The sequence below is a fragment of the Lepisma saccharinum genome, chromosome 5, assembly GCF_977018435.1.
Source record: "Lepisma saccharinum chromosome 5, izLepSacc3.1, whole genome shotgun sequence".
Classification (NCBI taxonomy): Eukaryota; Metazoa; Arthropoda; class Insecta; order Zygentoma; family Lepismatidae; genus Lepisma; species Lepisma saccharinum.
Window position 1 is genome coordinate 101,108,780 of NC_139233.1, and position 23,758 is coordinate 101,132,537.

Here is a 23,758-nt window from a genome sequence, read left to right on the forward strand (position 1 = left end):
TGGAAAAAGAATGTAATACTTTTTTTGACCTTGCTAAAACATTAAAACATGGGTCCCTTAGTCCACCACGGACTCTATTTCCTTCAAAGGTGAGACTCTTGTATCACTACAGACAATGTTTGCCTACTGGTTACGTTAACCATTTTGCAAAATATTGTGTGAATTGTATTATATTATAGTTGAAATACATGTTTCGACACCTAACAAAAAATAGGAATCCCTTGATTGACCAATGACTTCTTGGATTACAATGTCATCATTAATATTTGATATTAAGTTTCATAGAAAGAAATTGTTTTAATAGGGCGCAAATAATTTTACGAGGGCTCCCAGGTCCGACTCCCGCCGCCCCATATAGCTATGGCTCTGAACTTGGACTATAAGAATAGGAGAAATTGTGAGCGATGCGAGCAAGATAATTTTACGAAATGTATTTTTATTTGTATAACATTTTAAATCGAAGGGTGCAATTGCCCCTCTGTGCCCCTTGCAAGTACCCTTGGCCGTCTGGAAGAAAAATGCAAGGAACACGTCCTCCCCGATGGCGCAGTGGTAGCGTCATCGCCTTGAAATCAAGGGGTCCCGGGTTCGATACCCGGTGGAGGCACAAAGTGGTTCGGATCCCACTTTAAACTGTGGGTCCAGTCCCAATTAGCCTTACTGTTCATAAAGTAGACTTAAGAAACCAACTCAAACCAAACCTACCTGTATTATTAGTAAAACACATTTTATGTGTGTGTTGGATATGGTATGAGATTTAATTAGGAAAAGCGATGGATAATGTCATATTTATACAAAGTAAATTAATGTCTTATGTTCTTACAACAAATGTAACTATTACAGAATAGGAAGCCAGTGACTAAATTAGCCGTAAGTTTTTTTTAATTCCTCGCAGTAGTAAATATTGTAACAAATAAAATCCAAAAATTTAGATCCTCAACTCGGGTGGATAAGAGATCAAATTATAATTCTCAGCTTGCATTTACCTCCGATTATTAGAAGTATCATTCGACCGAAAAGCAATCTCTGACTGTTGGCTGATACATGCGACGTGCCTAAAATACAGGAAAACGTAACAGCATAATCGTTCCATTATTTTTGTTTTGTATTTGTATTGCTTTTGTTTTATTTCAAGTATAATTTACCCCTTGGCTAATCGCAAAGATGAAAATGAATGGTGAGTAGGATGATCACAAATCCATGTGGATCACAAACAGTACAGAGTACTATACAGATTGTTGGCCCACATGCCAGAACCTAGTAAGCCCGCAAGAATGAAGTTCCTAGGATATATTACCTGGAAGAAATATTGCTATTTGAATGTTTCCTGAAAAGACACCCTTTATACAATAGCCATTATCTAATTCATTCGCCGGCTCGGTAGCCGAGGGCGTTAAGTAGTCGACTTTCGAGTTCAAGTTCCAGCATGGGCATAGGTGTTCTCTGCGAGTCAGGCATGTATCCAGGAATTCCTTTCGTGGGGGACTAAACAGCATATTTTTAAGGGGTATAGATAGAACCTCACAATTGTATGTTTAAGGCCAATGGTGGCAATTGGGTTCAAAACGGGAGTGGGGGGTGCAAGAAAAGTTTACTTTCTATTCCCTTGGTATACCAGGGTTAGCATAAAGAGGTCATAGTGTGAAGGCAAAAAATGGGGAGCAACTATCCCCAAAATCGTCGCCACTGTTCAAGGGTGCCAAATTATTCAGAACGTGAAATCGGAACATTTTTTACCACTCAACTCCTCTGTTTCCATGCATTAACATTGTGTGCCGGAACCATCTCAGTATGTGTGTTTGTCCATTTCTTATCATCAGACATCAAAACATCTATGGCGTCTTCGAGTGTTTTTACGAAGCTGTTACACACGCACGGGATGAACAATCCACTCGACAACGCGAGACTCAAACTGTGGACTGCGAACTGGACGCAGAAATTTCTCGAATATTTCTCTCTGATTCGAGCCTGAACACCACTACTGTGTCTTGTCCTCCCATGTTTACAGTTCTTATAAAAGCCGAAACTCACCAAATTATTCATATTGAGGACTGAGCACTCGCAAGTGTTCACAATTGTCTGTCACAACTTCCCCAGTCTTGTCATATATTGGCACAAAACAAAGTAAGTCTTCTCGAATACAGTTCGAAACAATTAATTCACAATGAAAACCCTTCCGATCCCAACACATCTAGTGTTTCTTCTCCCAATATGATTAAATGCTTACTCATTTATCTCCAGTGACGTGACCAAGGGAGGGTTGGTGAGGTCATAACCCAATTTGACCAAGTATTCCTTAAAAAAAAAAATGAACGTCAAAGAGAGGAAAAGATGGCAAAATAAGGACTGATCACCAAAAATTGTATGCATAACCCTCCTCTTCTAAAATTCTGGGAAAATTTGGTCCGGGCACAACTAACTCGTCACTCAAAACTTTGATTTTCAGTTGATCTGTGCAGCTTATTTATTTTTTAATTAATCGCTCCAATACCCGTTACTGCTTAAATATTCACTTTAGAGAGAGACCTTCGATCTCTTCGGCCCTCTACCCGAACTAGCACTACACTGAGGCTCCGGAAATTCTGCTGTCGTTAATGTCTTCTGCTTTGGACCCGAACTGGAACTAGTAGTAGACTTCGTTACTTTATGGTATTTAGTCGTTTTCATTTTCGAATCACTAGATCTTATAAAGCCACCAATAGACTGTATGAACTATCACACTTACCTTTGAATACTCATTAACCGATACTGTTGTACAGATCAACCTGGAAATTGAAGCCGCGTATTTTAACCTCATTATATTCTAGAACGTTCCACAGATAAAACGATTCGTTAATGTTGCCAGTAGTTCGACTCCTTCTCTTATTCAAGAACGTTTCCTCTCGCGCTTTCCAGAGATTAAAAAATTACAATGAATCGTCCTACGTGTGGCGCTACGTTTGCAGCTTCCAAATGCTGAGAAGTCTTTGCATAGTGTTGCGACAACACCGAAAGCGCAAGAAAAGTTTTAATGCAATATTATCAACAACAGGCTTATAGAACATTCTCCGTGTTGCCTTGGTAAGTATTTCTCTCCTTATATATTATCGGCACACTATTCAAGAAAACAAAAACCTAATTTTGCCGGATCCTGTTGCTAAGTGGTTAGCACATCGCGATGCGACGCCAAGGGTCCCGGGTTCGAATCCCGCTCAGCCATGGCTGTATGTGAATGTCCATTTATCATTTTCATCATTTCATCACTCATTCCCATCTTCGTAAATTAGCTAAGAGGAACAAAACGCGAAGTAAAATAAAATAAATCAAATCCAAAAAAAAAACAACTAATTTTATGTAGTGTAAACTGAAAAAATTAAGGGGGGCTCCAGCCCCCCGATCCCACCTTGGGTGCGCGCTATTAACAATAACAGGGTTATAGAACATTCTGTGTCTTGGCTCGAAAATTATTTATCTCAAATTATCATCACATTATTTAAGAAGCCATGAACCTAATTTTATGTAGCGTAATTTCCCGAATGGGGTGCTGGAGCCCCCTGATTCCCACCTTGCATACGTGCTTGACTCGATAATTATTTCTCTCCTTAAATTATCGTCACGTTATTTTATTTCACACCACAAGAAACCAAAAACCTCATTTTAACTATTGTAAACCGCAAACTTTCGGGGGGTTCGAGCCCCCTAAGCTCCCCCTTGGATACGTGCCTGCTGCGAGTGTCCCTTCATCAATTTAAACTAATCATCACTCATCCTGTTCGTCGCGATTAGCCAAAAGTGGAAGAAGACACTAAATAACAAAAACAAATTTATCCTCATCGTGGCGATCAACTGGAGAATCTGAAAAGTAGCGTAAAAATATTAAAGGGAAATTCCAGGATATTCAGTAAAAAGTCATCAGAATATGCCCGGACAAGAACTTTTCTTAGAATTAGACATTTAAAATAAATGCAATAGGTTAGCTGGAAAGAAAAACTGGCAGTGGACTACAGCCTACAGGGACAAGATATCACGCATATAATGTATGAAAAATAAACTATGCATTGTTTCGGAATAAGTGTATTCTTCTGTCGCGTATTTGATCTCTTGTTGTCAAATTAAATTAACAGCTTTGGTGTATAATATCAAAAGATGCATGAAAACACAGCGTTTCATGGGCCATCTGCTACATTCTACGCATAGCTTTTTTCCGCTCGTGTCCGCTTGGTGACGTCACAAGCTCTAGCCAATAACGTGCAAGTCGCGGAGTGGCCCCCTCTGGAACAAAACAATCTCATTTCAAGAGAAATAATACAATAAAAATATATCGAATGCGACAAAATCAATAACCTGCTTGTTCCGATTTTTGCGACGTGTTAGTAGCTAAATGTACCCCGCACCAAACTTACTGCACGTAGCAACGAGCACCGTCAAACCCGATCCTCCCAGATGACGTAATGCATACGTACTTCACATAGCAACGAGCACCCCCTGAGTTATATCATCAAGATCGTATTTTTTGTAAACCGGAACATACATAGTAAGTGAATACTCCTCTACTGTGGCTAGATAGTAAATTAGATGTTTAAAACGAGACATTTGAACTTTGAACTACATAATTTCAGACAACTTATGAGCAATAATACAGACATATGAATAACTATCAACATTTTTTCGTGTTAATTAAAATAAAATAATATAATTTAGTAGTTACAGTTCGGCATCTGTGTAATTAGTATTAGTAATATTACCATACACAAATTCTTAAATGTATTTCGCGCTGGTTGAACACACTTTTTTTACTAACGTGTAATTAAATGTTGTATTACAGATAAACGCATACATTTACTTGTAACTGATCAGGACGTAACCATGTTCAATTTGCGATAATTATTATTATTCTTACTGTCAAATAAATACATTTACAGGAACTACTTTTAGAACAACTAACTCATTCAAACATATGTATTTCGCCAAAACACACGACTAATCTTTTGACGACATCAGTATACACGAAGTATACGCACAGATTAAGTAGGGGAAAATGGGGTAGCCCCGGACATGTTCACATAGTGATGTGCTTCTTGGTAAGAAGATGCAAAATTGTTTTAAAACAAGCCTGAAATATTTATTTGGAATGTGATCTTTATTGACAAAGCAAAGTTATCGATAGAAATGCAAAAAGAAGTACATAAACAAATGACAGTACAGATCTCTACATTTTACATATTTTCACATATTGGCGGGTACCACCGGACACTTAAGATAATTGAAAAAAAATCATATTCTACACTTGGAAGGAACAATAAGAACACCTACCCAGGAAGTTTACAGTGATCACGTATGTAGTGGATATCAGTTGATTCGATATCGGTGCAGTTGTCATGGGCCCAGCCATCGCAGGATTGACACTGAATCCAGCCTTCATTGAACGTTTCACCGCAAATGATGCATTCAGTTGTGCTATCCTGTTCGTCTGGTCGTATGTCCTCTTTCTTATTGTCACAAGCAAGCTGATCGTGGCCCATTAGCTTCTTGCGACCTTTCTTTGCTAATACATGTGTTGAGGTCACTTTTCTTTCAAGTTGCTTCTTATATGCTGAAGATGTTAGTATCTCACTCACTGCAGTTCTTCTTGTTCGTGACGCTAAACGTCTCTTACGATTTTCTGGTAATGGTGATAACTTTTCAATAATGGAGAGCCCTTTGCTACGTGATGGACGAGGAGATTCAGGTTCCTCTGTGACATGTAGAGAACGTGGATCCACTACAGACGACGGAGAAGGGCTGCTGAAGTTGAAGGTTCTGGGTCTTCACAGGTTTGCGGAGTGTAACATCTTTCAACGCGAGTCACGTTTGCGGGTAAGTACTCAATGTCTGTGAATATATTACGGTTGAGTGGCTATATTCCAGTGCACGAAAATCCATTGAGAGCAATGTCCATGCGACACACCTTAAAGTATGCCTCTGCAACAAGGTGTGCTACACCATAATCGGTTATCTTTACTCCAGCATTCTTGCGCATCCACATCGAACAAGCTTCATTGTATGCTCCTTTAAACGGTTTCATAAAAGACCTGTCAAGGGGCTGAGTCTTGTGCGTGGTATGTAGAGGAGTACTGAGCATATGAATACTGTGATCCCTCGCATATTCGATCACTTTCAAATCCTTATGACTGCAATGTCCGTCAACAAGTAGCAGAACTGGAACGCTATCACACAGTGTCAAGAACTGCTACATTTTGTCCGGTGTTACCCTCCAATTGCCTGTCCGGCGCTACCCGACACGTACCATTCGACAATAACATGCCTCATACTATCACACAGTCAAATATATACTTGCGGTTTCACACACGATTTGTTCAAACCCTAACCAGTACACTGACAACTATTTGTGTTTCATTTACTTAACTTTATAATAGCAATGACCTTCCTTAAGTTACTTCGGGATGAACACCGCATACGCAGAAACAGAGCGGCTTGCAGCACGTCCGCTATTCTTTACCGACCAACTCCTACTACTTGCATGTGCAGGGGAGAACAAAGTCCTTTCTTTTTCTGCTGATACAGTATTGCTAGCTCATACCGCAGTTTCGGAACTCACACTGTCCGATGGTACCCGATGTCCGGGGCTACCCGATTTTACCCTATACGCATCTCGGAGGCCCCATTTACACCGTCTATTGTGAGTACAATTGAAAAAAGCTAAAATATTCTTCCATACGTGTATAGTAAACGTTGTAAAGTATGTATTTTATCAGCGCCATTCTTCTCTACGTAAAACCATTTAATACGAAGCGATATTCCTCTCGGTTGAATAGTTATCGTATTTTAAAAGTCTGAAGTGATAAGTTGTTTACATCTCACGCGGCCGCCATTATGGGAACAAAATACTATCGACAAGTACGGTGTGTAACAAGTAGGGTCTCACTTATAGCATAACACTTGAGCAACATTGTCTCATGACATCACGGAAGAAGGCTTTTTAATTTTAGGCTAAATGCCTACGTTGTTAGGTTCGGCTAGCTATGTTTAGTTCTTTTAGCCTAAATAAAAAAAAAATCATGGTATTTATGCTAATGGAACGTAACCTAACCTCGTAGGCATTCCTCGTCTGACGTCGGAACACAAGGTAGCAAAACTGTGGTGCGGAGAGAAAAACCCATAACAAGTAGTGTGAGGCGAAAACTAGCAAATGGGTAGCCAGTCCAGCGTCAACTACTAGAGCATTCCTACTGGATATCCAGTTCCGTGTGATTCAGGCTTTACTCATTTTGAAAAGTAACTCTGTTCCAGTTACTTTGTTGGAAATTTTCTTGCAAATAATTTACACAAAATCAATAATCTGATGCATAATGTAAGTCCTTATATATTTATATTATCAGTATTGTATTTTAGAAATTTGCAGTGGGGGAGAGGAATTCTACGAAATGTTTCGAAAATAACATGAAATAATGATTTTATACTACCTGACATACCGTTCCTCACTCACTCACTCTCCCTCCCTCTCATACACACACACACATGATTGAATTGGGTTATTTTACGCAGCTTTTCTGCCACTTTTGGCTAATCACGAAGCCCATTGAAGAATATAAGATAAAATTGATGAAGGGTCACTTACAAAGAGGACTCGTGGACAGGCTACGTTCTAACTCGGGGTCCCTTGTGCCGTATTCATGTTTCTCTATTATTTTTGCTCTTAAAGTCACAAAGGTAACGCATACGAGGCCAAATTCCATTGGTGGGCCTGTCATACCCCCTCCTCCTTCCTTAGGATGTGTGTACAGACATGACACTCAAGCTTAAAACAATTATGGTAATTTAATTAATACAATTACTACATACCTGCACTTATGTAAACAAAAACAGGATTGATGCAACATTAATATTTATTTCCGAGCTTTAGTAAATTATGAAATATATGTGCGCAATAATTGGTTCTTATTTGTTATTAATGATGGTAATTTTTGTAGCTATATCTGCACACACAAACAATAAAGGAAGCAATGAATCAATAACAGGATGTTTTCTTGAAATTTAGTGATTAAATAACTCCGCCCTCCCCCCCCCTTTCTCAGGCAAGTAAGTTTCTTGAGTGGCACAAATAAACAAGGGTTCAGACGCCTCCCTCCCCTCCACCACAAGCGTCTCAAATTCGTACTTAAATTGTAATTATCGATCAGTTATATATGCCCCGTTTGTGCCATGAGAAAAAAATGTATTTGGTTCAATATTTCTTGTTAGTTCGTTCAATTTCTGTTACCCGTTGAGAGTTCATAAGAAGAAATAAACAAGCGCCATACTGTTGCTACATAGATATTTACTGTTTTATTAAATATATTTAAACCTTCAAGAACTTAAACGCTATGAAATTATATTTTCACAAGAGGGAAGGGGGTTAGGCATATAAGGAGTGTGACAGAGAAATACATTTCAAGTGCTTGCGCGTTATCAATGAAGCCAAGAATTACATTCTAAACTTACCCCTTTAGTCCTCCTGCGGAAGATTACATTAACAAGCGTGTGTGATGGCTAGGTTCTTCCTCTTCGTTGGTTTGCCACATGAGTGTTGCAAATATCACACTGTTCTTAAAAATTGATTTCGTAAAGGACTACTGCGCTCGCGGAAAATATTCCACGTAGGATATCTCCCGCGTACTATTACTGTTCCACTCATTCATACAAATAGACGTTCTGGGGTGGATGACCGAACCTGAGTCATCATGACAACTCTTTCCTTCACTGGGAAACTATCTTCTGGAAAATTCCATGAACAGAAAAGGGACGAGGGGAGGTTGTTCTTGATCATCACTTCAGGGGGTGATGCCTTGCCACTTGCCACTTGAGCAGTTCCAGGAATAGGGTATGCTTGAGGCTGCTACTACTGTGTTCGCCAGACACAGCTTCCAACTGTCTGACAGGAAAGTGTTGCAACGCAAATGAATGACGATGAGGGGAAAAAAGTAGTCAAATTGTCAGTAATTTACATCACAACAATAATTTGGTATCGTGAAGTAACTGTAAAAGTAACTATTGAAACGCTTACTTGTGCTTAAAAAAGTAACTGTTACAGTTAGTTGATTTTAAAAGTAAGTAGTGTTCTCGGGTTACCAGAGGTTAAGTGTATGTTGGCTTCCAAAGTTTCGAGCGCATCCATTGCTCTCATAATCAGGGAATATAGAAATGGAGACCAGTGGAGGGTTTAATATATGACAATTCTGGTGCGGAATTTGGGTTCCATAATGGTCATGTATTTAACCCTAATCTGGTCTCCATTTTATGCGCTCGAAACGTTGGAACCAGAGAACACTTGTTCGAATCACGTCGCCATAAAAGCTACAATTCCTATTTTTTTTTAAAGTAACTAGTTACATTTCTTTAAAAAAAAGTAACCGTTACTTGTAACTAGTTACTTCCAATCACTTCTATGTGGCGATCAAACGTCAAGATTCGGAGTTGGTTTCAGCTACGTGCAAGCATTTACGAAGACCTGGAGCGTATGCACCCACCTATACTCAATCCCAGCTAACTGTGGAGCAGACAAACGAAAACTAGTCTCTGCGCAAGTAGTGACGCGATACGGCTCCATCAATGAACACGTAAGAGGAACGGAATTGCGTGGAAAGCGACTGAAGTTACCAGCCTTCCCATCAACGTCTACTGCTTCTCTTTGGCCAATAGATTTCCCTCGCTTCTCTGACGCTATGCGCGGCCATGCTCTACAGTTAGCTGGGACAGGGTATAAGTGTGCTTTTTCTTCCATGCCGGCTGTCCACATAACACGCGAAACGCATTCGTCCCTGAGAAAATGTGTGCTTTGATGCTATTGTGTGGCGTATCGTTTTCTACGCTAACAAGTGTCTTGACGTTATCTCTCGCAGACGTGTGCAGATTATATTTCAAATGTTTACGTCTTGTATGTTTAGAGTACATTTCGTACCCACACACAGGAATATATATATATATATATATATATATATATATATATATATGCGCTCCCAGGGAAACAATAATAGATTTGCAATGAAAATAATTTATTATTAGTTTTTATGTGAAATCCTAGCCCCCTTGAAAAAAGTTCTGATGATGCAAATTCCGGTAGTTACTTTTAATTAAATATTTGTCTGGTAGTTTCTGTGATTTTATGACTATTTTGTTCTTTGTTTAAACAAAAGCAGTAAATAATGGAGTTAATCCTTTTGTCTAATATACAGCGTGTCCCGCTTATACATATAATAAAAGAAAAATTCACATCTTTTTTACTTACCAATATTTTTTGTCCAAACTTTGTACAAACATGTAACAACTCAGAAATTTTGTTTACAAATCAAGACAACTAGCGCACTTCCACATGTGAACCGTTAGTGGCACGGCAAATGTCAAACCGATTGCACTGTCCAACAAAATTGAAGTTTTTGTCTGTTAAAAGAGAAGTTGGGGGTGATTCTAATTGAATTTGATGTGCTGATTTCAAATCTAATTACAGAATTTATCCATCACTCATGAAATTTGAGTAACAGGGTACATACAAAATATCAGGTACATACAAATCTTATACGATGCAATATTATTTACAATGGCATATCTAGAATGTCTTCGAACTTGATTTTCGGCTGTACTTTGCCAGAGGTACATCTCTTTTTAGTGTCCAGCAATAATCTGCCAACATATTTGGAGTCCATTTTCCCTGGTATAGCCTTTCCATTTCACCAATATCCTGGTGGAAATGTTCTCCATGTTCGTCGCTCATTGTCCCAAGGTTTTGCGGGAAGAAACGAGGTGGGAGTCTAAAAAGTGTATCTTCAGAGACATATTACACCCCAGAGCATGATAGTTCTGAATCAAATTAGTGACAAGTTCTCTGTAATTTTTCGACTTGTAGTTTCTGAGGAAATTTATGCAAACTTCCTTGAAAGATTGCCAAGCAGCCAATTCCAGCTCATTTAGCTTCTTTTCAAAATCATTATCTTTCATTAGTTTCCTGATTTGAGGGCCAACAAATATTACCTCTTTTAGTTTCGTCTCAGTAATTCGCGAAAACCTCTCTTTGAAGAACATAAATCCACTACCCTCCCTGTCCATTCCTTTTACAAAATTCTTCATCAGACCAAGCTTTATGTGGAGAGGAGGCAGTAAGATTTTGTCTGAACTTACAAGTGGTGGATGAATAAAATTCTCCTGTCCTGCGATGAGTGACTCTCTCTTCGGCCAGTTCTTTTTAACATAATGATTTTTTCTATCTCTGCTGTCCCATTTACACAGGAAACAGCAAAATTTGGTGTAACCTAGTTGCAATCCTAAGAAGATAGCAATAACTTTTAAATCTCCACATATCTGCCAAGAGTATTTATAATACTGGATATTTGTTAACAGTTTCATGTTTTCATAACATTCCTTCATGCCCCAGGAATATGCTACGGGAATGCTTAGATGTTTATTTCAATTGTGCAGTAGCACTCCTTTCAAACTTCGAAGAGTCTAAAAACAAATGACATTCTTCACTTTTATGGACAACACCTAGTGACTCTAATAGACCATCGATGTTACAACAGAAAACAAGGTCCTTATCTTTGCCGAAAAAAAGTAACTAGTGTCACTCTCCAACAAATGCCATCCTTTTAATCGCGATGCAAGCAGTTCTGCTTTACCATTACTTAACTCTAGATTTCGAACTAAATCGTTAAGAACCTCTTGAGTTATTAAGTGAGATTCAGCTGTTGAAACACTCCCCACAAAATCAGGATCATTATGCAATTCGCTACATTTGTTAGGAACACTTTCACTTTCTTCCCTTATACTTATGTGATCTGGTGGAGCAGGTATAGGAACTCCAGATCCATGAGGCACCGGTCGAGTTGATGATTCTAGTGTTGGATATTTCACTGTTTGCCTTGATTTGGAATTTATCCCAGATATATTTGTCAAGCAAAAATAGCAGTCTGTTATATGATCCTTAGGTTCCCGCCATATCATAGGAACTCCAAAAGGCATATGACGAGATAATTTCAGCCAACCACTCAAAAGCATTACACAGTTTGCACAAGAGATATCAGGGGCCCATTTCTTGTTTTCGTCTATCTTATTGTCAAAGTAACACTCTTAAGCTTTTCTTACATGAGGAGTAAATGTTCTCCTATTTGCTTTTAAGGTCAGCTCACCACAGATATAACACAGATATAACAAAAATTGTTCCTGTCGTTTACGCAACTTCTTGACATGATTCTGTCTTTGCTTCGAAACACTCACTGGAACTGAAGAACACTCAGAAAAGCTTCTTTCCTTCAGACAACTTGCTATTGAAATGAGAAGTAGATATAACAGTCAAATCACAGAATTGTGTTGAAAAGTTAATTGTTGTCAAATTTTTCAGTTGGATTGTTTAACAAGTTTAATTGTTGTCATTCATGCAGACATCAATGGCATAAAGTTACTAGTGTATTGTTGGAGCAAAGACATAAAAATATTTGAAATATTGCCTACCAATCAGCTAATTATGGACTGCATGCTGCAATAATAATACAGAATTATATTTTTATTGTTACAAAAAAATGGTGGGTGATTGACAATTTCTGACTTCATTTTCGGAATCAGCAGGTGGCAAAACATAAAGAACCGTTGAAATTTTACTTTTAACAAAACCATTATTGAACAGTGTTGTCAGCCTCAAGCCACACGTTTTGAAGCATGTCCGGGGTAATGTTGCTTACTACAACCACAATTCTTTCACACAAGTCTTGAAAATCTCTAACCGGTGTACAGTAAACTTTGTCCTTAATATACCCTCTTCCCCCCAAAAAAAATCACACACAGTGAGGTGTGGTGACCGTGAGGGCCATTCAATAAAATTCGAACCTCTTCCTATCCATTTTCTATCGAAATGCTCGTCCAGAAAGTCTCTAACGAGTTTCGCGTAACTGTTTCTCCCATTTCTTTATTGAAATGTACGATGGGACTTCTTCTTTAGCACCCAAACCATAACGTGCACGAAATCATCTCTGCACAAGTGTCACAGACTTCACTTCAGACAGCGTCAAAACACAAAACACCGTTTCTTGTGGCGACCACATGACAAATGGCTACTGAGAAACTAATAATATCAGTTTTCAAGACATTCTGTCTACTGCGCTTTCGCAACTACCACTGAATGTGTTGCTAAAAAAAATTCTGAGTCATTCTTTAAAATGAAACGACAATCACATCATTCTGACAGTTTGTTTGAAAGTTATGAATTTTTCTTTTATTATATGTATAAGCGGGACACGCTGTATAATCAGTTCACTCTATGTCAGCAAAGAACTCTCAAATTCATATCAAGCAGTGGCGGCCATTAGGGTAGTAGTTGCCCCTAACTTTTTACCACTTTTGCCCACGCATTATGGCTTCTTAATGCTCTTGTCTAACAAGAGAAATTAATCCTTGCCCTCTCCCCCCTACCAAAAAAAAGTTTTGGCACCAATCGCCGATACCGGAGTTTTCGACGAGTGAGATTTTACATTTGTCTTATACAATTTAACATCCATGTGCCCAAAATTTGATATAATTAAATATGTCGAATAATAATAATAATAAAAGTAATGCTTGGGGTTACTTTCCACTCCTGAATTTCAATAAATATTTCATCTCAACAAGACAGAACATATCCATCTGCATTTGATGCAATATCTTTTGAATTACTCATTCCCTCCCCATCACACACACCCTAAAATTAAACTCAACTTTATTATCAAGAGGCAATCTGAAATCTGACACAAACGTTTTATTTCAAAATTAAAGCTTACTTAAACATGCATATGTTGATAAAAAAAAAAGATCATCGCTGACATTACACATTAATACTCGGACATACCAAATCTCACGAAATTACACTGAATATAACGAATAAAACATGCAAGATAAAATTCTAGAGTAGAAGAAAGTTGTGTGCACAATAGCTTGACAATATGTTATACTACTCTGGTTTATACGAAATACAATTAGTTGAATTCAATGAAGTTCATGCAATAAAATTTGATACACAAGATTACAAGTCAAATATGTTTTATAGAGTACGAAGGATAAATTAAGTTTTTCCTGTTTGAATACAGTTTTCAAACAACATTTTGATTATCATGCATATACAGTTGGTAAAATAAAAATTTAAAATATTGAATAGATACTATATCAGTTTGCTAAGATTCAACCTGCATGTATTTTTTTTCTAGGTGATTTGTTCCTGTTTTCCAAAAATTAAGATGCTGAGATTCTGTTTAGAATGTCCTCCAAGAATCAGAAAATTTCTTTCTAGTTTAATATCATCGAACGTAACACCAGGGGGATGCACCGGACCATGGAAGGTGGCCTTCTGAACAGACTCATCCTCGACAGAAATATAATATTCGTACTTTACATTTTCCTCGGCGTTATCAATCATCTGGCACCAACAGACGAAGACGTGGGACGCTAACGCCTTCTGTTGGAAGAGAAATAACGTTCCGTCGGCCGTGTCGAGAATGGAAGTGTCCTCTTTGACCGTGTGGTTGGGGAACTCCCACTTGAACTGGTCCTCGCGTAGCATTTTCCCCCATTTGCACTGGACGGAAGGCACTTTGTGTTTCATCACCAGATGGTTCAAAGACGAGGAAGAGTGCACCACCTTCAGGCATCCGTCGATGGGGCATTTGAACGGTCTGAACGAACACGACTCCTTGTGGTCGTACCTTGCGTGAAGAAGCGAAATCACCTTACATCCGTTGGCCCTGTACGGACATGGAAGCGAGATCGTCTCGGAGAGCGACTCCAAGGCAAGGTTCCTGGCGGGCGTGAACCTTCCCCTGCAAACCGGACAGTTCGAGCAATTTGGCTTGCAAGAGTTGCAAACATGGTGGCCCGATTTGCACATGGTGATCGGTGGCGTTAAGATCTCGAAGCAGACAGGGCATTCCAAAAGTTGCCAGAGTTTTTCTCTCTCCTCTTCTGCCATGTTAACTCAATTACTTAGGTATCTGAAATAATAAAGGAAAGTAGCTGTGAGTAATGACGGGCAGTTTTACAAAGAAAGTAATTAAAAGGAACTTTAATTAAGAAAAACAAGAGATTGCTCTAGGAGGCCAATGATTGCGTACACAGAACAGGTTGCTGAACTTCTTCACAGCCAGGAACGGCGATTGGGTGACAAAACTGGGTAGGCAAGGACAGCTTCACTTAATCGCCGCCCCGTGACCAGGATTTTTTGAGAGAGGGGCCACCAGATCCGTATATACCTATATAAACAAAATAATTGAAATGTTTAAATGCTTTTTAAGTCTTAGATTTTATTTAATTTTGCTTTCTGTTAAGAATTATCAATAATATTTCATACTTATATCAGTCTTGCATTCGTGTTTTATCTTTATTTTGTACATACATTTCGTACCCATAATTTCTTTAAGGGGGAGGGAGTTGATCCGAATACGTCGACCAAAGAGAAACGCTGTGGACATGGCCGTATTTGGAGGGGGGGTTTCTAGGGTTCAACCCCCCCCCCCGAAACTTCTGACATGTTGGATTAATGGAAGTTCAGAAACCAAAATCTGTAACAAATTTTCAATTATTTTTTTCGAAGCATCACAAAAAGACATGGAGACAATGTTGAAACGATCGACGTGGAATTTTCATACATTTGGAATTCTGAAACTTGAGTGAAACAGGATTTATTCTCGGAATCGTAGCCCACCCGCGACCCCTCCATTATCACTTCTGCTGTCATCTTTCCAGTGTTGCTCCTGCGTCACAAGGAATATAGACTAAAGATTCCCTTATGATTGTCCCAAAATTCCCTTTCCAGCTTTTAAATTCCCTGTCCGATAAAGTCGAGAATCCTCCTTGATAGTTCAAACCTAGGATCTCCAGTTTTGTAGCGCATTACGTTCGTGATTGAGGTTACAATCCATGCACCAGGCTAAGTTTTTTAAAAGAATAACTGGTTCCACACTTTTCAAAATTCCAAAAATTTAATTTTAAAGTCAAACAACAAAAACTTTATGACTAAAATTTCCATCTAACTTTTAAAGCTTTTCTCTTGAAGGTATCTAAAGTTTAATGACGAAGTATAATAATTGTGCATTTCAGTACACACTGTATGAAACGTAAAAAAAAAAAAAGAAAAGAAACTTGTGCTGGATATTCACTCATCTGCTGGATTGAGTAAGCCCCTCAAGGATATAACAATAATACTATAATAATAATTATTATTAGTATTATTATTATGGAATAAAATTGTTTTATTATTATGAAATTTTAATTATTATTGTACAATTATTGTTATTATTTCTATTATTCAAATTTCTGGCGAAGCCCATGGGAACAATAAGAATGAACCCCCCCGAAATGTTTTCCTGCCTACGGCCATGGCTGTGGAGTTCATTCAATTAGGTTATTTTAGGTTACTCTTCTGTGAAGTTTGTCAAATCCCGACGACAAGGATGATATGATGAAATTGATGAAGGCACACAGTCGCAAAGAACACCTATATCCACGCTGAGACCAGGAATCATCTGCGTCGTAGCCACGGAGAAATGCTGTTGGAGTATTAATTGATTGATTTGCTTTATTTTACTTCGCTTTTTGTGCCACTTTAGGCTAATGTGCGAAGATGGGGATGAGTGATGATGTGATGAAATTGATAAATGGACGCTCGCAAACATCCATGTCTAGGCCGGGATTCGAACCCGAAACCCTGGCGTCGTAGCGCGGTGTGCTAACCATTGCGCCACAGGAGCTGGCTATGTTGGAGTATTAGATGTGACCACCAATACTATGGCAATATTACAGCTAGAGAGATAAACGTTGTAGAGTTGCAACTTGTGGTCCAAAGTAACAAACAATTCAACTAACCAATACATCTCCCCCCCATTCCCCAACAATGCAGCACACGTCGCTTACAGACAAATGTGTCACATAGCGTACAGTTTAGGGCTAATTGTTTACATTCAATTAATCTGAAGTATCCAAATGTTTGTGTTCTGCAAATTAACAATGTCTTCTTTTAATTTTCTTATCCCAGCGCCATTGAAAAGTCATGATAACTCTGTTTAGAAAAAAAATATATATAAATTTAATGTTGCGTATTAGCTATCAGTGGTGCAAAAACGGGGGGTACAGGGGTACATCGTACCCCCCTAAATCCGTAAATCGAGTTGTAGCCCCTGTACCCCCCCCCTTGGTAATTTGACAGCAGACGCAAGGTGCTACTGTTAAAAGAACCTATTTTCAATTCGCCCCATAAAAAAGTGTATATTGTTTATAACTTATAAACATTATCTTCCTTACCACAGAAATTCAAACCATTCTACTGTACTATTGAGCGACCACACCACGCGCAGCTTTCCCTTCTTCCGTTCATCTCGGGCCATAAGGAATCATGGTCCACTCTTCCCCTCCCCTCCTCGCGGGAGTACGGTGCACAGGAGTCGCGGGTGTGCGCAGGTTGTTTTGCTTGTGGTTCCACTATACATTGCGGTTGCTACTAGTTAGTTCATTGACCCAAGTTCTTGGAAACCTCTTTAAGGAGATGAAAATTGTTTAAAATGTGTGTGGAACGATGGAATCATATTTACTCTTAGAATCACACTGCAGACGAATGCTCCTTTGCGTAAGGGGGGGGGGGGGTACACTTTTCTAAAGAAATGGTCGCGTCAATTCTAAGATAAGATACAAATCTTCATCAGAAGGGTATATGACTGATCCCATTTTCTTTTGAATATTTAAAATGGAATTTTCCAAAACGAAATACTTACACGAACGAGACGAGACACTACAGACTAAATTGGGAAGGGGGGGGGGGGTACAATGTACTGCTGTACCTCACCCATATTTTTCATAACTTTGTAAGGGGGTGTTTGTAAAACTATACTTAAACCTATATATTAAGAGATTTTGAAAATAGAGTCCCGATTAGCCTATCTGAGCATGAAGTGAATGTAGAATAAGTTTTAATGACTTCCGAGTGGAAACCAAAACAAAAATTAACACAAACAAGAACGAGAAGGACCTCGCCACACAGGAGACGAGATGAGACCGACAATTTTCGACTCATCGCATCGCGATATTATTCCTAGTTGAAATGAAATTTTTCCTAGACATTTAAACAAGGTGCAATTTGCGATATTATCAGGGGGGAATTATTTTTACCTATGTATTAGATATACTTATAATTGGACATTAATTGTTTAAAATCTAATTTTGGTATCAAATGCAACACAAACACAACGCCATTTTAAGTTAAACCCTAAAGTCAGTCTGTGAGAAAATTACATTAGTCAGATGAATGCACGAGATAAATGAAACTCACTGCAGGTTCTATTGGTAGATTTTGGATTGGATTCGCAAGATCTTGGAGTGAGATGGGAATGTTTAGTTGATTTATTTGGTTTATTTTACTTCGCATTTCTGCCACTTTTTGCTAGTCGCAAAGGTGAGAATGGGTGATGATATCATGAAATTGATGAATACTCACATGCCCAACCTGGGACCTCTGGCGTCAAAGCGCACTATGCTAACCCCTCCGCCACGGAGGCCGGCGAGGTGGGAATGTGTTTTGGATTTTCTTTGTAGATGCGAAAATCTTTAACTGTGACGCGCACATGCTTTTGCTTGTAAAGTTTACCATTTCACATAAACGAGAAATTGACATGTCACCCTAAAACACACGCATGTATCTGCATTTAATACCACTACATACAAAAGAAAACCTTGGGCGGTTCTTCATATTGTCCACCAAAGATTGAAACTAAAAAAAAATAAAAAATGAACGTATGCCTTTCCTTGCTTCCTCTGACATCTGAAGGATTTCGGTTTTGTATATGTAATGATAGTACTTTCAGTGCTTGAAGAGTGTCATTAGGTACAGCTAATCATATTACAAATAAATGCTTTGTCAAATGTTCCACAAATATTTCAAAGTTAGACTTCTTACGAGTTGATCGGGAACCATCTCAAATAGTTTTTTCTTTTTTTAATACAACACCCTACAGATGTCTGAGTAAATACCAAATACATGGCTTCTAAAAGACATTGGATGTGGTACACTTCTGTCATACTTGTAAATTGTTTAAAGATATTTTTATGCGTAGCTATGGGACTTTAAAATTAGAATGAACTGAACTCAAGTGGAACTCAATAAGTATGGTATATTCAATAATGTGGTTTCTATATCCAGTGGGTGGGAGGTGATTATTCCTGGTTGGGGTGGCTCAAGATCCTCCTGACCCCCTTTAATCTCAACCTGAATTAAAATGAATAGATGTATCTTTGTTCGCAATTTTCACATTTCGAACTCCTGATTTTCCGTTCCGTTAAATTCAAATAAGCCCAGAACGAAGTAAAGAGCTTTATATGTTTCAGAATTGTTATCTGGTTTTAAAATCTGTTTTAATAAAAAAAACAAATTCTAAGAAAAACAGAAAAAAATAGTTATGCAAATTTCGCATTGAATAACAGGACATTCGTGTGTGCTGTTCTAAAATAGAATATTTCCCATGCCTTCACATTATAAGTATCAAGGACGTATTTAGGAGGGGGTCCGGACACTCCCCCGAAAGACTTACCAAGAAGTAAAAGTTAATAATCAAAATATAATTGTTTAGCATTTTTTATATAATCGATGGTTATTTCCGCTGAACTTATTGGAAGGCAAGGAATTTGGCTCATAGGGCTTTGAAGGGTTACAAAAGATTTATGCACACAACTAATGATAATATCCATAAAATATTAATCAGAAACTTTACATTTCGTTAATTGGATCTAACTCCTTGTTTGTTATTCAATAAATATTCAATTATTTTTCTATTGACATTCAATTCCTTGCCAGGGCAGTTGTTTTAATGCAAATCTTGACGATCTTAACTACACGTAAGCTAGATAATGAATATATGTTTTTATATCTCTACTCTTTTACTATCTTTTACCTATTCACGTAATAACAACAATACAATATTAATTAACTTACATATTTAATAAATATTTGAATTTAATTAAATATAATTATTATAATTGTAATTATATATTATTATTGTTCTTATTATTATTATTATTGCAACACTTGGTTGGACCCCCGAAATGTATTTCTAGGTGCAGTAGTATGTGTGTTTATATATATGGGAGGCTGAATTTTGTACCCCCCAAATGAAAAACGTTCCTGCGCCACTGTTAGCTATTATTATTACAGTAAAGAACATGTCTAAATGTGAGTTAACAAAAAGAAGATACATTTTCGCATCTCGACTGTAGTTTGGAAAAAGTCTGGACAGGGATTAAAAGTAATGGAATGTCCCGACTAAATCACTGAAGCCGACGTCTGGTAGCCTTCCATGAATGATTATAAAACTAAAATTACTCAATATTGCAGACTTCACATTTCTACGCAACAAACACATTCATTTATGCAAAAAAAAAAAAAAAAATGAAAGTTTTACAAATTTGCAAAATCGTCGATGTCATTTTCGTAGCTTATTTATAGGTTCTTGTTTAAATATTTTAGGGTTCGAGGGGGGGGGGGCATGACCCCCATGGCCTTTCATAAGTTGAAGCTCTCTTCTCTAAATAATAAAAGAAAACCCTATGTGTGTCTATGTCCATAGCGTAGTATGTGTCATTTCCACTAGGAGTTTAAAATTGAGTCAGCCAATCTGACCTGGAATAACAGTTACAGGGAATCAGGGCGGGATCTAAAAATCGCAAGACCCCGGAGTGCGGGAGAAGGGGGGGTGTGGATAGCAAGTCTTTAGAGGGCCCTTACTCCTCAAATATGTGTATGTAAAACAATAACCACATAGTAAATTAATTGCCCAACACCGCAGAGCAGAGGAAAAAATGATTGATTGGATTTATTTTACCTCGCTTTTTGTGCAACTTTTGGCTAATTTGCGAAGATGGGGATGAGTGATGATATGATGAAATTGATGAATGGATACTCACAAACATCCATACCCAGGCCGGGATTCGAACCCGGGACCCCTGCAGAGGAAGAAGAAAAAAAGTTCTGAATATTGTAAGGTGAAAAGATTTGTTATTAATTTTAAATTGGCTAATGTGCCATAGTTTTCAGTTTATAACTTCTGTTGGATGCTCCATACCACAAACAAAGCATTAATTTTTTTTCTAACCGCGAGTTTTTCATCCCTAGCTCTGTGGTGCGAGATTGTACAGTGTCTCTCAAAAGTTTTAGGACAACGACATTTTAAACTATGCAACCTAATTTACACAAGGCGTTGGTGGGTTGCGTGTAGAGTTAGACTCAATTTCAGTGTTGCCACATGCACAATATATATTTATGAAATACGCGAAAGAAATGAATCTTAAGTTTTATTATATAAAACTAGAAAAAAAATATCAGTATTACATTTGTTGCAAATGATAAATACTTTCTGAAAGAAAGAAAATCGATTTTCTAGTACTTCATTGCTGATGAGTCTACACGAAGAAAAGAGGAGAGAGGAAACAAAAGGGGACAAAAGAGAAGAGAGAAAGGGGAAGAGGAAAAGTAAAGGAGGGAAGAAAATAGAGGACAGAAGTGTATAGGAGAAGTAATGAGGAGAAAGGAAAAATATTCGAGGAGAGATGGGGAAAATGGAGCAAGAGGAGATACGAGGAGGAAAAAGAGATGAGAGGAGATGAGGAGACGAGAAGAGGAGTGGAGAGTAGAGAAAAAGAGAAAAACGAAAAGAAGAGTTCAGTTGAGTTAGAAATCGAAGACAGGAGAGGAGATAAGAAGAGTGGAGAAGAGTGGAGAAGAGTGGGATGGAGACAAGATGCGAGAAAAGTAGGGAAGGCGATATGAGATAAAAGCAGAGGAAAAGGAGGGGAGAGAAAAAGTTAAAGAGAAGAACAGATGAAACTGGAGACGAGAGGAGAGAAGAGGCAGTTTGCAGAAAATATCGTCTCGGCGTCAAGAATTGATGCATTGATCAAATTATCGACATGAAACATTCAATAACATTTTGAAATTTATTGGAGAATGTATTAGATCGGTGCGAAATGCCTTTTGGCTGAGTACAGACCAAGATAAAATCTTCCACGTAAGATATTTGATTTTACTTGCGATTATATCACTGAAACATGAATGTAATTTTAATATTTATAAGAATTTTACAATTTTTTTCCACTTCTCGGTTCGTTGAAATGGAGATTTTGTAATTTAATATATTTCCTCCCTCCATCGTTAATTCCAAACTGAATCATTCAGTTTCACACGCCGTGGACAGTGAACACAATGGGATATGTCTAAAACTTACGAAAATTTTCTGCCAACGGTAACCGCTACCCTGCAAGCTCTCGCTCCTGAAAGCAGGTAGAAGGAGCTGATCAATGTAAAATATAGATGCAACTCTCCTTCCACATGTGTGCAAAGAATACTTGTTTGTAACAAAGAAAACTAAGGTACTCGTAGTACGAATCGGCGAAAACATTTAATGGAGAATTGTACATGATTAAAACTTTTCAGTCGATATTTGTGGAGGTATCCTTGCATTGAACTCGAATGGGAAAATGGGTAAAATTAGTATGTCCTGAATTGCCACAAATATAAATAGTTATTTCTTTAATATTTGTCAATGTCTTTGAAGCAGTACACAATTATCGTTAAAGTATCATAATTCACGATCTTACACATGAAAATATCCCTTTCAACGTGTGTCAATTCATTTATTTGTTTATTTGTTATAAATTCCAGATGCAGAACAATGTATCTACTATACACTGCTATTACAATTAATGTTACCATGCTCTTGATTCTAATAAAAGGAGAATTAAAGAAAAGAGAACACCTCGTAAGGAGGATAGAACCTGGGACCGCAAGCAGCCCAATCGAGAACTCTAACCACCACACCATGCCCTTCCCTTGTAACAATTTTTAAGTATTCTGTCCCTCCAATACTATAACTGTCGTTGGGTATACATGTAGTTGAACTGTCCTAAAACTTTTGAGAGACACTGTACTATGTTCGTACATGTGAGTTATGAGGTGAAACTGTTCTTACTAATATTGCAAAGAGGAGAAAGGGACGAAAATCCCGTGGATATGACGAAATTACTATTCACCTGGGGGCCATCAAACCTGACCCAACCCAACGCATATCGAACTGATAGCAAAAGCAGAACAATTACAGAAATATTATTCTCAGTTGAATGGTTTCTTTACAAAAGTGACTTGTCAAAAGTTATCTTTACATGATCTTGCAAAATTTTTCGACAATTCTGTGGCGGAGCGGTTATCACATTGGGCGCAGGGGTCCCGGATGTGAATCCCCGTTTGGGCATGGCTGTTCTTTTGCGAGTGTTCCTTTATCAATTTCATCACTCATCGCAAGTTTCGTGATTAGCCGAAAGTGGCAGAAAAGCGACGCTAAATAATAAAAAAGTATGTCTTCCCAGAGGGCGGGCGCACGTACACACACTGAAGAAACTGAATAACAGGAAAAGGTTTGACATTTTATTTCACAAGTAAGTGTATTTTATATAGAGGGGGGCCTACAGTATTATTTTGCGGAAGGGCCCAACATTTGTAGATCCTGCACCGAGTGGAATACTAAGTTGCTAAGTATGAATCATACCTGGTACCCATTGGTTACATACAAGGCGACTACACCATCGAGATTTTTTAAAAAGTAATTTGTACATTGTATACAATAAATAAAGAAAACAATAAAAAAACGGGAGAACCGGTAAATTCGGAGCAAATGACGCCCTGGTTTAATAAAAGGCAGCAGGACTTTAAGGTACGTACACTTCTCCAAAAGTTACTGACCGCAATGAAAGTTTTCTAAGTTCA

General features: G+C 38.1%; 1 protein-coding gene across 1 annotated transcript in view; it reads right to left on the minus strand.

Annotated features, from left to right (window-relative positions):
• Positions 1-13,680: 13,680 nt before the first annotated feature.
• The window catches only part of LOC145987952 (uncharacterized), a 43,079-nt gene continuing 33,001 nt past the window's right edge, over positions 13,681-23,758 (minus strand). The window contains exon 2 of the mRNA XM_083122794.1: positions 13,681-14,957. Within this exon, the coding sequence (XP_082978920.1) occupies positions 14,174-14,935 (762 nt within the window). The 5' untranslated portion in view covers positions 14,936-14,957 and the 3' untranslated portion in view covers positions 13,681-14,173. The remainder of the gene's footprint in view (positions 14,958-23,758) is intronic.